The sequence below is a fragment of the Seriola dumerili genome, unplaced genomic scaffold, assembly GCF_002260705.1.
Source record: "Seriola dumerili isolate Sdu_G_001 unplaced genomic scaffold, Sdu_1.0 BDQW01000002.1, whole genome shotgun sequence".
NCBI lineage: Eukaryota > Metazoa > Chordata > Actinopteri > Carangiformes > Carangidae > Seriola > Seriola dumerili.
In genome coordinates, this window is record NW_019174257.1 from 7,113,074 (window position 1) to 7,127,667 (window position 14,594).

Below are 14,594 nucleotides of genomic sequence, written 5' to 3' on the forward strand. Positions count from 1 at the left end.
AGGTGTAGTTGTGCGCTGTTTATTTCTTGATTATGTTACATATGCAGAGATGGAAAGCCAGCTGCATTAAGAAGGGGCTCAGAATCTACAGCATTTCCCAATATTTTGACTATACACAGGAATAGAAATCTCCACATTACAAATGCAGTGTATCCTTGAGAAGGCGTTAATAAAATGCCCCAATGAACAAACTAGAAAACATTCTAAACAGGTGAAACTGATAAAGCCACTTGGCTCAGGGTGCCCTCCGAGACAGTCATTACCTGTCTTCCTCACTGAAATGCAGGTTGACCCTTGACCTTTATTATATGGGAACCACTGAGCTGAATGAAAGTCACACTCTTATCTATCTGACACACAATTCCCCAGCAGATAACAGAACTCAGACCCGTTCTGTCGTTATCTGTGTGGGAAGAAAGAGCAGCTTGGTGTCTGAACGCTGGTTAATAATCGTTGTATTGTAACAAAAACAATGGAGTAGAATTGAACGTGATGTTCTCCTGTTGACATCAACACTGCCAGGGAAGGGAGCTTGATTTTACAATATACTAGACTATTACTGTCATGGTGTGGCGAGGAGTTCTGGATGCACCAATCCACGTAGAGATCCAGTTTCACTTAATATGTTTTATCTGCAGCTATAGGTTGAGAAAGTGACACATTGTGCTACTGTAAATGGAGATTTTTCCTACTTCTTGATGGTTTGTTTGATAAAAGTGGAACTTTTTAGCTCCTGAAAGATGATATGTGGGAGGTGAGTGAATTCAACTGGCAGCAACAATATGTTAATATGTGTGTAATAACTGTGTTTCAGCTGAGTTGTTTCATCTGACCATTGTCATGTCAAAAGATGTCATGATTTTAGCGTTTCCTCCAAACTCTTGTTCATGTCTGAGTGGAAAGAGACTTCTGAAAAACATTTCACCCCATTATATGTTGCACTTAATCTCTACTCTGAAAGGGGAGTGATGGTGTTATTTTACCGCTGGATGAATCATTCTAACCTTAAGATTTACATTGCTCATGTTTTACACAGTGAAAAACAATCAAAGTCCTCCAAGATTATTTGATTACATGGATGTGGTTTCTTTTGTTAGCTTCTCTAACATCCAATTTTCTTAGGGACACACAGCATGACAAAATAATATTATATATACGTACAACATAAGGGCCAACTTCCCTCTTGACCCACTTGTGTGTGTGAGGAAGTTCTACATTAACGCCTAAAACATAAAATAAATGCGCAACAGACAGTTACAGAGATGGAGAGAATGACGTGTGTGTGTTTCCTGAGATTTTATACACCTCCAGATTTGCCGTTTTGATTTTCAGAGTGAAACACATACACATACCAAAAAAAAAAAACCCACCTCTCGCTTGTGCCTTCACCTCCTCTCAGATACTCATTTACTGCCTTTAAGCATTCTCCTAAAGATTCCACCTCACCAACTAAAGACACTGCGTCATATTTTCCAAGCGTTTTGTATGTGATGAGATGGTTTGTCACAGATTATCTGCAGGTTAACAAACCCAAACTGTCAAGTATGACTTTCTTCTTCCTGACGTTCAACTTTCTAGTTACACAAATGAAGTAAAGTTTTGAGAAAATCACTAGCTTGCTTGTATTACTATAGATGCAAATTTCACAGTCTTGACTGGTATTTTGCATTCATTCTTTCTGTAAAGACAAACTACACATGCTGCACGTCTATGTTTTGTTTAAAACAACCTTTTTATTTTTGCTATTTACCTCTATGAGTCTAAAATGATTGCTCATTTGTTAAAATCCAAAACTAATTAGTTAAACGTAGACAAGTCCTTATAACACTGGGCCCTGATTGGCTAAGAAGAGCAGATTTAGAGATCAGGGTCAGCAGGAGAACAGCTGCTAGTAGAGACTCAGTGTTTTGCTCAAGGGCACTTCAACATGTTGGGGCATTTAACCTAAGTCTCCTTAATCTGCAATGCCTTGCTGATACGTAATATAGCAGCCCTTTCTTATTAATACACACAATTACACAATACAGGAAAGCGTTTAACCTCTTACCAGTGAAGCTTATGTGTTACTCTCTTTGAGTCACACGTTGGAACAGAAATCATCGATAAGACAAGCTGAAGTCTAGCTACTGATTATGCAACCTGCTGCTCTCCAACACCCCTAAAACACACAAATACTGCAGAATGACTGTGTAATGAAATGCTATGCTAAACTCGGCTGTGCTCACCTATTAGAGGCGAGGCTTTTATTCAAACATACAGACCCACTACAGCTACAATCACACAAGATCCAAAACTCCATGACCTTTCCATAAAAAAAAAAACTGCATCAGAGTGATTCCATTCCTCTAAATCTGTTGGTTTTTCCCAATTTGTCGTTGTTTTTCCTTCTAGTTGGATTGAAAACCACCTGAGGCAATGAATATATGAAACAGTGGGAATTCCCTGATATTCCCTGGTTTTCTCTGATAATATATCCACTTCCCTGTCTTTCCCTGCCTTGAGAAAGACTGCTGCCCTTCACAGTGTCGATATTCCCAGCAACTTTCCCCATAAAGAAAACATCTCAAATCTCATATAGCTAGTCATATTCCTGAAATTCCAGGGGCAGAGCTGAGCCTGCTGTGCTCAGATACAACCAGCAACCGTGTACAGGGCTCAGCGTCTTGCTCAAGGCCATTCCAGTAACACACATGGTTGCTGATATACACACTTAAAAGTTTCAGGGCTCAAACCAGCTGAAGCTTCAGAAAACCTCAACCTCACTTCCCACAGCTTTAAGTGTAAATGTTAAGAGGCCAGGCTGAGGACAGAGGGGCCTCTCTCATTCAGGTAATGCGATTAAAGATGCCTGGTGCCACAGGAAGTGGTACCAGGCCCACTTTTAGATTTCTGACCTGAATCCCTGTAGCAAAAAATGGAATTGGTCCCAAACCTCCAAGCTGAAATCACAAGCAGTAGTGCCATACTGGATGTTATTCTACCAGAAGGAGAGTGTGTGCATGGAGGAGGGTGATCTGCTCTTACATAAAGTGGCGGTCCAAGAGTTTGAATATTTAAATAAGGACAAAGCCAACTGGACATCTGAGGAAAAACTAGGCCATGGAATTCAATTACACATGTGAGGGAAACACACACCCACACCCAAACACAAACACACACAAGGTCTCCATTGATTCCAAATTTATATCAGTAATTGAAACAAACTGACAGTCACAAATCAGCTCCGTGTCTAGACTGACTGACAAAGCTCTGTGACCTTAAACATCAGATACAGTCAGAACACAACACAATCCACACATACATGAGTCTACACCATCAACCGCATGGAAGGAAACATGTAGTTTCTGTTCAACCTGCATTTCCCACCAGTGTTATAAACTAATTCATAAGTGCTGCCCAAATACAAAGAAGAGAAAAAGGATAAAGACAAGAGAAATAACATCACAACAGCAACATCACATGAAAAAAGAAAAGTAAGAAGCAGGTGAGTTCCTCTTTCCATGTTTCTTATCTAAAAAGTGCAAGAGAGGGTCAGTAGAACGAGCTGTGAATGTCTCCCATCAGAGTTAAAAGGGTATACACAGAAAGAAAGAAAGAAAGAAAGAAAGAAAGAAAGAAAGAAAGAAAGAAAGAAAGAAAGAAAGAAAGATGCGAGAACAGACCTACCACCGGTCTGGGCGTTCTGATAGGTCTGGAGTGGGCGACCAAGCGAGCCAGGGTGTCCTCCTCACCCGGTCGGTCCACTACATGAGCGTCGTACGCCACCATGATGGACACCTCCTGCATCATCTTTGCTCCTGCTTGCCCCCAGCAGCAAGGAGGAGGAGAGGATGAAGAAGAAGGAGGAGGAAGAAAAGTGGTGGAGAGGGAAACAGAGAGGACTGCAGCTGACAGGTTTTGCTTCTCTCTGAGCTTGGAGGAGGCGACTGGCTGCTTTCAAGAGTCCCTCAAGGGCTGAGCCCCGCCCACTGAGAGGAGGAGGGGCAGGGGAGAGCGAGAGGGCAGTACAACACACCTGTTTGTCTCCCTCTCTCCCTCTCTGTAACGCTAGAAGTGTGTGACAAAGGAGGATGAGTTTGCTTTTTCCTCCTTTCCACTGAGCGAGTACTTCCCTCTCTCTTACCATCTCTCATTTGAGCCTCTCTCTCCCTCCCTCTCTCCCTCCCTCTCTCCCTCCCTCCCTCTCTCTCTCTCTCTCTCTCTCTCTCTCTCTTAAATTCTCTCTTTAGGTTGTTGTCTGGGTGTTGTTTTTTTCTATTTCCTGCCACTGGTAAAAATAGAGATAAAGGCCTGTTTACACATCTACACTGTGTGCCTTTACGTTTGTGTGTGTGTGTGTGTGTGTGTGTGTTTGAAGTTAAGAGAGATAGGAAGGAAGTTGTCAGATCAACCACAGTGACTTGTCGTTGACAGTTGCACATCGTTCCAACGGTAAAACCCAGGCAGTGAAGTGAAAGCAACTATCCTGGACAATGCCTGAATACTGTAGCATCCTCCCAAATATAAAACTAGCTGGTAACCTCTCAGGAAACATTCCCTCTGACGGGAGATGCATAAACAACAGTGGGTTTGTGTTTCTCTTCCTACACGTCTTTTTATGCTACTGTGTTTTCTCTCTGTCACAAACACATGTGGCTCCATGATGGAGGTCCATTTGGAGAATTGTCTCCATAAGAAAAGAAACAAGTTAAGAGTCATGTAAGGTAGATTTGTTTGTGACACAGTAAGGTGACTTGTCTTTCTTTACAGAACCCTGGAATTGCTAGTTTCTGATACGTTCTGCAGCTCCAGTTATGCATTAAGTGCAGTTTGCCTGTCATCTCCTTTATGTAACTACTGTGCAAATACGAGTACCTGACTAATTTACAATGGTGTGCACAATTTTGTGAGGGGCAGCTTTGTGTGGACAATTCTTCGCCACTAAGCACATGCACACAGCAGACGTGTATTTAAAAAGAAGACAGTGGTAGGAAACAGAAACTTAATAAATAATAACAATGATATTCAGCAGGTCCATGTAATGTTAACACGATTGTGTTTCACTGAAGAAAAGTAATGGCGGCAGATACTATGTTTACTTAGCAAACATGTGTGACATGATCTAAACAAAATCAGTCCAATGAATTAATGATGAGGCAATCGGTTTTCCACTCAAACACCCCACAGTAATGATCCAGGTCTGTCAATTCTGCTTTGACGGTCAACTTATCACCATCAACCATAAGCTGTAAAACTCCACTATGGCAGCCACCACCTGTGCTGCATCATCCGAAAGCCCTCTACATCTCTCTCTTAACCTTTTTAGTTTGTGTTTCTGTTAAATTTCTCTAACTCTCAATGCTTCTAATATGTCTGGGACTTTATTTCGCTTTAAAACTGTCTTTACAGCCTCTGAGGCTTCATCCATCCATGTAAGTCTTAGTCTGGGACTCTGTATCTTTCCTTCTCTCTAAATTATTCTGTCAGTCTCTCTACACACATCCTTCTCTCTTCTTTCTCCATGGTCTGTTAAATGTTTAGCCTTTCTGTTGGGAGGGATTTGGTAAAAACGGGATTAATCAGTCAAACCCTGAGCAGCAAATGAATGTACAACATTTCTCTCCTTTTTTTTTCTTTCTTAGAGTCCTAAAAAGTCATCACTCCAGCTGCGGTCCGGTGGATGTTTAAGAAGGCAGAGAAATTCAAATTCTTCCCATAATCCCCAGAAAGGCTAAGCCACCCTACTACCCGTTGTGTTCATCAAGCCAAGGTGCCAGTGAATTCTTTCGCTGTTTTAAGCAGCTTACAGAGTTCAGCTGATCCGATTTAGACGTCGACAGAGAAAAATATGTAAAAGGGGGCTGGAGAGAGAGCAAAGTGGCTCAGACAGGCTGGTTTTCCCTTCTTCTGTGATGGCAGTTGAGCATGGCAGGTCCTCCAACACTCTTCCAAAGAAAGTACTGTAGCCACTGTCTCCCTTAATCTAGAAGCCACATCATGTACAAATGATTACAGCTTGATTTGTTAAGGGTGAAAAGAGGGGAGAGAATCCTGCTCTCCTTCTATCCTTTCATGTCTGATCCCAGCCACATGGTAGATGTTTGAGAAGTGTAGTTCTGGTATCAACATCAGCCTTGCCAACAAATTCGTGCTGTTTGGTCCAAAGATGCTTTTAGTCACTTTTACTATCTAAAATCAACAGGCAGCCTGGAAAATCATTCATTCCATCTGACCTGGAAATTGTGTATCGGTAACATCTTGTGTGGTGGAGTGTGTTATGTGTGGCATGGAGCAGTGACAAGTAAAGTAGGGATAATCAATTAGCAGATCATAATTATTCAACGATAATTTTGATACTTGAATATTGATTATCTTTTGATCTTATTTGAAGACACTGCCTGGGAATCTGGGAAGTTATGACTGGCATTTCCCTCTATTTCATGTTATGGGAGGTCGGGGTGGGGTGTGATGTGGTGTATGAAGGTAGTAGTATGGTGAAAGATAACGTGGCACAGCATCCTGCCTTGTGAGGCTTTGTGACATGATGCGATATCACTGATGCAGCATGACATGGTTGGATATGTGATGTGATGTGATGTGATGTGATGTGAGGTGAGGTGAGGTGATGTGATGTGATGTGATTTGATGTGATGTGATGTGATATGATGTGATGTGATGTGATGTAGTGCTGTACAATGTGGCAAGTCACAAGCTGCTGTGACATGCTGTTATCTGTCAGTGAGCCGGTGTGAGTTGGCTGGATGGTCAGTGGTAAAAATAGAGAAAAGTGAAGAGGAGTGCATGGAAAACCAAGGCTCTTTCTCCTCTTAGTCATTTTCATTAGGCTCAGCCTCTCTTTATTTCTCCTCTCCTTCTGACTGACTTGCTCCATATACTTGTATCCACAGGGAATATTCTATTTTAAAAGTTAAAAGAATGACTGGTTGAAAAACATGACAGTAGAAAGAATATGCTTTTGAGAGGATGAAGTCAAAGAGGCACATGCAATGTTTTGATATGCAAGACATTCCTATTAGGATGTGTTCAGTATTTGCATTTCTCTCTCATGGGTATTCTGTTTAAGGTGGTGTTTTGGTCAAATTCACTTTAATATGCTACCAAGAATCCAACACTATCTGACTTATGGCTCTTCCCAGGATTCCTACAGGGTGACTAAATGTTGTGATCCAAACAGACTCAAAGAATTCAACACTCAGTTTATGTGTACGTGCTTGTGTGTGTGTGTGTGTGTGTGTGTGTGTGTGAGAGAGAGAGACAGAGAGAGAGATAAAGGTGCCAAGAAAAGAGTGGCCAAGCCAAAACCTCAGCAGAGAAAGCTTGTGTAAGGCAGAGGAAAAGTGTGAAAAATAAATACGCCAACGCATGAGGAAAGTGAGGAGCAGCAGGGGAGTGAAAAATCAGCAGGGGATGATCAAGAGATGAGAGGAGCGAGAGACGAACTGTCTCTATGTGCCCTGTGGCTAAGTCATCTCATCAGACAGACTACCTGGTTTCATGATGAATTCATTTAGTCAGTTGCTTCTAGTGTGTGTGTGTGTGTGTAGTATCGGAAATGCCTCTGGTACTGCCTAAAATACTGTATCGTGAAATGGCGAGTGCGTGAGATCTGCTACCACAATATTAATTAATAGACTTTATAGTTTCACACTTGGATAAATCAGCAGTTTTCCTGGAAATCAATTCTTTTTCACTGCTCCAAAACAGTGGCCTACACAGGTTGCACTGTGCAGTTACTGGCAAGTACTGGAGCAGTGAAGAAGAATTGATTCCCAGTAAATAGTGCAATGGTGGCCATTATCAAAATGTCTGCAATTTGGGAATATTTTACACTGGAAAGTCCCACTACTAAAGCAACATGTACAGTATGTGAGCCTTTAATTTCTAGGGGAGGAGTGTTAGGACAATTAGTGTAGGAAGTGTTATTCATTCTTAGATTTATTCTTTTAATGATTGACAGTCAAATTAGATAATAAAAGAAAGATTCTATGGCGTTCATTTATGTTTTGTTTTTTTCAACGTAACGGTATTGGATGGGTATTCGGTGTTGGCCAATGCACAAGTTCAGGTGTTGGAATTGGTATTGAAAAGTTAAAAATGGTATTGGGACATCTACTATACGCATGGATGTGTGTGCGCGAGAGAGAGAGAGAGAGAGAGAGAGAGAGAGAGAGAGAGAGAGAGAGACATTTACAGTCCATAATCCTGTAATGTGTTAGTCCACACAGACAGGTGACAAATTATAGGGAAAACCAAGTGCAGATGCTTTTATACAGAGCACAAGGGGTCACTGAACGGTTTGATGAGTGTGAAAATCATATGAATCATATGCTACGGCCTTCAGTCACTCGATTACAATCCAGTCAATGCTGGAAGGGAGATTTTGGGCCAACTTGTTTGAATGTGTTCATGCCTGCTAAAGTGTGTGCATTAGTGAGTGTGTACATTACATGTTCCAAAGTGTGTCAAGTGAAGTCAGTTTTGTTTATATAGCAGATTTCATATGGCAGGCTCAAAATGCTTTAAAAGCAAGAATACATCATACATGACAAAATATGAAATAGCACGTTAGCTCTTGTGCAACATGACACTCAACATGTTATAGTGCTGCAGGATTGTGCAAGAGTACCAAAATGCTACTAAACCACCAGAGATAAATAGTGTGTCACAGTGCAGGATATCCTGTGTGTAGAAAAGCATAGAAATACACCCCAACATGCACGGATCATTTAAGAGCCATGTGTCCTGCCAACAAGCTCTTGAACATGCCACAACCTCACAACCTGCTCTGCACTGTAAGCTTTTCTGGATGAGAAATGACCTGAAATGTAAAATATCAACTGTATGTAAATACAGAGAGACATGAATAGAGAGTGTGAAGGGGGGAGAAAGAGAGAAGGGAGGAGGGAGGATGATTATCTCCTCCATCTGTCTCTGTCAACTCTTTCCTTCCTCTATCACTACGCACAGTGCTGACACACACATACACAGACACACACAATATCCTATACTCTGTGTACTGCTTTTGGTCTCTGGTGACCGAAGCAAATTCCCTAAATGCCAGCAGCCTCATTAAGGTCAATAGGAGGATGATAATGTGTGTGTGTGCCTGTGTGTGTGTGTGTGTGTGTGTGTGTGTGTGTGTGTGTGTGTGTGTGTGTGTGTGTGTGCGCGCGCGTGCATGTAAAGGAATTTTAGTGAACACACAGCCTAATAAGCTTTGTGGAAAACTATGACTACCATTCATGGAATCAATCTTTTATCTGGTATTGTCAGATTTCAGTCGAGACCAATGTACAAGACGGGCCGATAAAAGCAGAGGAAAGAAGCAGCAACGAGAAAAAATACAGCAGATTGCAAAACTGACAACATGACATGAAAGAATGTAGTAATTATCTGAGACATTCTCCTTCCCTCACGGTCAGGCTTCTCCAACGCAGCACACATCCCACCCACAGTGTATCCACCTCATAAAAGCTTTTACATTTAGTGATACTGTGGCAGATCCTTCCCGCTGCACAGGAAGTAATGTCTTTTATGGTTCTGGCTTGTTTGGAATTACCAGAATAAGAAGAACAGTGACAATCTCCTTGCCTAAAGAAACAAAGAAAGTGCTTATGCTGAAGATAAGAGCAACCTTTAGCAACAGATAGTCCAAGAAAATCAAGGTGTTACAGTCTCACCTCGTTTTTTTTGACTGAGAGCTAATATGTCAGTGCAGTTCAAATAAAACAAGTGGTAACCCTACTCTGGGCACCGAATTCATAGACAGAAAATATATAAAAACCATAATGACACCAATAAAGATCAGTCAACATAAACCATGACACCTGGGATACTGCAACCAGAAGGTCCCCACAGAAACAAGAGCTGTACTTTACATGCTCCTGGACCTCTGACCACTCTGGTTTTTGTATCTCAGTGGGACATACCAAGAAAGGAATTCTTCATTGTGTTGCTCAGACTCATACAATAATCCCATAGTCACTCCAGGAATGACGTGTGTGCATTTGTACACACTTGTACAACACTTTTGGGTTTTCACAATGCGAAACTGAGGACATTCTTCAGAGGGAGGACATTTTGGACATTCTTTCACTTTATCAATGGACTGGTTTAGGGTTAGGTGTTGAATTTAAAGTGAGAGATATTGGGCTTAGAGTTAGCGAATGCATGTGTTTGTTTGTAGAGCTCCTTACCTTAATGTTGCAGGCCTGCTCCATAAGCCTTCGGGCGTTCTCCGCAGCTCTGTAGCGTTTAGGGAGCTGGACTCTGAAGAACTTGAGAGCCCCTTCAAAATCTGCCTGCAAAAGGTCCTCTTTAGATGTCTGGAGCAAGACATGAGGAGGTGGGAGGAGAGGGGAGGTGGTGGTGGTGGAGACAGACAAACAAGGGATGTCAGACGTGAAGAGCAGAGTAACCTCCAACAGATAGTTCTCCCCAGTTGATGGCTGTCATTACATTTCTAGATTCAAGGAGAACGGACTTACAAGGCTATTAACTGCACGACTTGATGAAGGTTACATTGATTCGTGTGAGACATGATTGGTTTAATTTAGTTAAGTCACATTTAACCAATCAAGGGCAGCATGACCTCTGGAAAAAAATTTAAAAAAACAATCACATTTGTGCGACATATTTTCCCTGATGACAAAGAGCAGGGAGAAAAGATAATGTTATAACTCTACTACAATTCTGCCCTTGAAAGATGAACACATTTATAGGAGATTCATAAGTTTTGAGTCAGGCCAAGCCAATCCAGTTTCTTGTGTAACTGCATGATACAAATTCTATAATGCCCCCTGGCTCTAATGTCAATTTCTTACATTATCCTTAAAGCTGCCGAAACCTCTGAACATAAACTTAGCAAACAAGCCTCTGATAGGAAAGTTAACTGTCTAAAAGAAAACACTACCCTCTCCTAACATTAAGTAATGAAGCTGTGATTGAACAATGCAGTAAACCTCTAGCTATTGCAGTGCAGCTGACTCAGTAGCTGATAGCATTAGACAGGCATTTTACTGGGCAACTCTCAGCGTGAATAAGTCAAACTATATGGATGTAGAGACAGTGATTTTCAGAGAAGCATGGCGTTTAATCAGTAATTGTTAGAAACCAATATCACCATCTTGTGGTATTGAGACGCATGGACACTGGAATCTATCCAGTAATATTATTTACATCAGAATGTGTGAACAAATATTAGGGTCTATTAGTCCAAGGGCAAGTCTTTTCTGTCAGCTGAAGGAGGCTCTAGGAACAGCTACTATTAAATTCTAGGCAATTTTCCATAGGAATATATTCAGGCAAGATTCAGGGTTTATGTCAGAAAGCAGAACAGGCTAATGCTCTTTTCAAAGTAAACTTTTGAGCATTTTAAGGGGGAGCATAATTTGCATGCTTCAATTTCAAAGGACACGAAGAGTCAGAGATCAAAGCATCATCATAACAGATGCAATAAATATTGCTTTGGCCAGTCTCAGAAGTGGAAAAACGGAGGCTGTTTTTTCGGAGACACTTGCTTGCTTCTCCCATCCTCTGTCTTCAGCAGTAGCTTGTTCCATTATGAACACAAGTCAAACTAACAACCAACTCCTTTATAACTCTAAACCAACCATCCACGCATGCTCATTTTACCGCAACTTTTTACCAACCCCACCCCCCGCCTCTCACCGCCAGCAGCCTGGGGACGAAGAGCCGGTGTCCCATCCCAAGGAGACCCATCACCCTGCAGAACGAGTCCGCTGAGGCCTGACTGCTGTGGGCCCCATCTTCTTCCTTTCCCTCTCCATCCTCCACCGCCCTGCGCACTGCTGGAAGATGGGGCAGATGGGGGGTCAGGGTCGGTATAGGGGGAGGAGAGGCCAGAGGGGACGGTGGAGGAGATGGTGGTGGGGTGGGACAGGGTGAGGGGCGGTCCCGCTCCGGGGCCAGGGTGGCAGATGACTCCAGCGTGTCGTCCAAATGTTCCAGTGGGTTTCCCGGTTGTTGGAGGAGAGTTGGAGGAGGGGTGGACTGGTAGCAGTCGAGTTGGTCTGTGTGGTCAACTTAGGTGGGCTGAGATTTGTTTTGAGATCAATGTCTAGCCAAACTGGCTGAGTCCTGGTGACCAAGGTGACTGGCCTTCTGGGAGGAGAAGCTTATAATGCCACATCCAACAGTGTCACAACAGACTGATGTTCAGGACGCCAGCTACGAAAGAAGCAAATAGCCACTTATTGGAACACACGGCCACTCAGCAGGCACAGCCCAGGCATGCAATGTTAAGCCTGATCCAGTTCATCTGGACAGGATAGAATTTGGACAAGTGGACAAGACGTCGGTGGCGGCCACTCAGCTTGTACCACTGTCAGAGCCCAGAAACGGCCACCAGGTACGATAAAATAACAGTCAGAAAATGATCTATTGAAGCTGCTTTCGGCATTATGCTGAGTCCTCCAGCTACCTGCCAGACTCACTTTGAAATCCAGTCACACTACCCACTCTCATCTTCCCCTGCCAAACTCCCCCAACCAATTCCAATCCAGTATGCTGTTGCCTAGCAACAAAGCTGCTCAACACGTGGGCTGCTGCTCCGGCAAACAGCAGCGATGGATAAGTACTCCACCTTTTTTATTTTTCCTCCGTTGATAGACTTCAAAGACGAAGAGAAAATCCTCTCAGTCTGCACGACTGAGTGGCCTTAATGCTCAAGGCTCGGTGCAAGTGAGATGACACATCAAAGCCCTGGTTCCAAATGGCAGGCTGCACCTGGTATGACGCTGACAGGATTTTAGCTTTCTTTGAAATGTAAAATGGACTGAAATAACTGTATGAATCCTTTTATCTGAAGAGCCCAAGTCTAAGACTGAGCAGACGTCCTGACAACATGGCAGAAGCAGAGGAGATGTGGTCTGTTTGCATCGCAGTGTGGCACTTTCCTGCCTTCAGGGGAGGATGATGCACTGCATGTTTGTATTGGTTTATGGCTGAGTGGATGCTGAACTCGATGAGTCAGATTCAAGGCAGCTATGCATGAGGTTGGAGAGAGGTAGTAAAACAGAACAAGCTGTCTGCCATAAGCAAGTAAGTCTTTCTGTTTCTTTGTTCTTCTTCTTCACCGATGTAACCCTCTGGTCTGAGCTCTGTCCAGTTCCAACCTGGTCCAGTTAATAACTCCAGCATGGACTCCAGCGTCTGTCCCTTCGGCAGATTTCCGTGAGCAGCAGCCAAGCATCCGGTCTGTATCGCTTAGTAGATCCTTTAGATGGTAAGCCAGCTCCTTCAGATGGAGAGTCACTTCTGCTTTTCAACAACACAGGCTAAATGGTTGAGTGTTTGCATGAGTGTGTATGCTATCAGGACTGATGGTCCTGGCCAGCTGGGGTGAGGCAAGGCAAAGAAACCAGTGTTTCCCATCCGCCGCCTCTCTCTTTTTCACTGTCTCTGCCTTCCTCGCTCTCTCTACCCCCCCCCCCCAACCTTTGTGATGCTAACAGCTAACAGCTAGCAGGGGCGGCTCCGTTGCAGAGGTCTGGGTGGTGGACAGAGGTAGCGTGTTGGAGAAATACATAGCCAGCTAACAGAGAAGAGGAGAAGGCGGAGGTAGAGGAGTAGGAGGTAAAGAAGAGAGAGAATGAGGAACTGAGGGAGAGAAGAGGTTCCAAGCAGGCATCCATGGGAGGTAAAGTTGAAGAAGAAAGAAAATTAAAAAAAAAAAAAAAACAAGAACACAGAGCTTTTCTGCTCCAATTCCAGATTGCTAACGCTATAGCTTATGCTCCTGTTGTGATGTGGATGGCGACTGCTAAGCAGGAGAGGGAGGGAGGTGAACACAGATGGAGGGAGGGGTGATGAGAGCGGAGAGGAGAGCAGGATGGATGGAGGAGGGAGGAGGGAGCCTCAGGGGAGAATGCCGTCATGCCTGGCCAATGGGAAGCAGGCACTGGAAACCCCTTCTTCCCTCCTCACATCCTCATTTGTTCTCCATTCCCAACCATCGCATCCACCACATCTTTCTCTCTCTGCCACACAGAATACATTATTGCTAAAACACAGAGCGGGAGGGCTTTTTAAAACCAGTCATGTATGATTCATTTAGAGAAGAAAGCCTGAGTGTATTAGCATTACTGTGTCATATATTTATACTATATTATTACATTTATTATCATTATCATTGATATCCTGAGCCAATCTGCAAAATTGGATTTGCTTTTTTTCAGTTGAAAATGTATTCCTGTGGTAATGTATACTGTGCAGTTGTTTTATATAGGAAAAATAAATATTAGATCAGGACTCAAATTTGGCAGGTAATCACTGTAAAAGAACTGGTTTTGGGGGTAAAACAAACTTAACTAATAAGTTCACTATTTTTCTGCCTCCTGATCTTCTAGCTGCCCTTTTTTACATCACTATCTGTAAACTGTATCTACAAAAAACTAAATGAATGGATAAATAATATAATAAAATAAATAATAAAAATAAATTGGTGTACTAATTACTAATGGACTGGACACACTGATGGCTATCAGCACATCAGGTTAAAAATTTCATAACATGCACTTTTCCCCCGTCATTAATTCCTGTCATTAACGTAACGTTGTTAAAAGTGTCAAAGT

General features: G+C 42.8%; 1 protein-coding gene across 3 annotated transcripts in view; it reads right to left on the reverse strand.

Moving 5' to 3' along the window:
- rabgap1l (RAB GTPase activating protein 1 like) overlaps positions 1 to 14,594 on the reverse strand; it is a 115,407-nt gene that overhangs the window by 14,149 nt on the left and 86,664 nt on the right. For 2 of the 3 annotated variants that reach the window (XM_022754363.1, XM_022754450.1), the window contains exon 19: positions 10,197 to 10,325. In XM_022754363.1, coding sequence (XP_022610084.1) covers positions 10,197 to 10,325 — 129 coding nt within the window. Of the gene's footprint in view, positions 1 to 3,666; positions 3,894 to 10,196; positions 10,326 to 14,594 lie in introns of those variants that run through there. The other variant, XM_022754537.1, reaches the window with a different exon arrangement.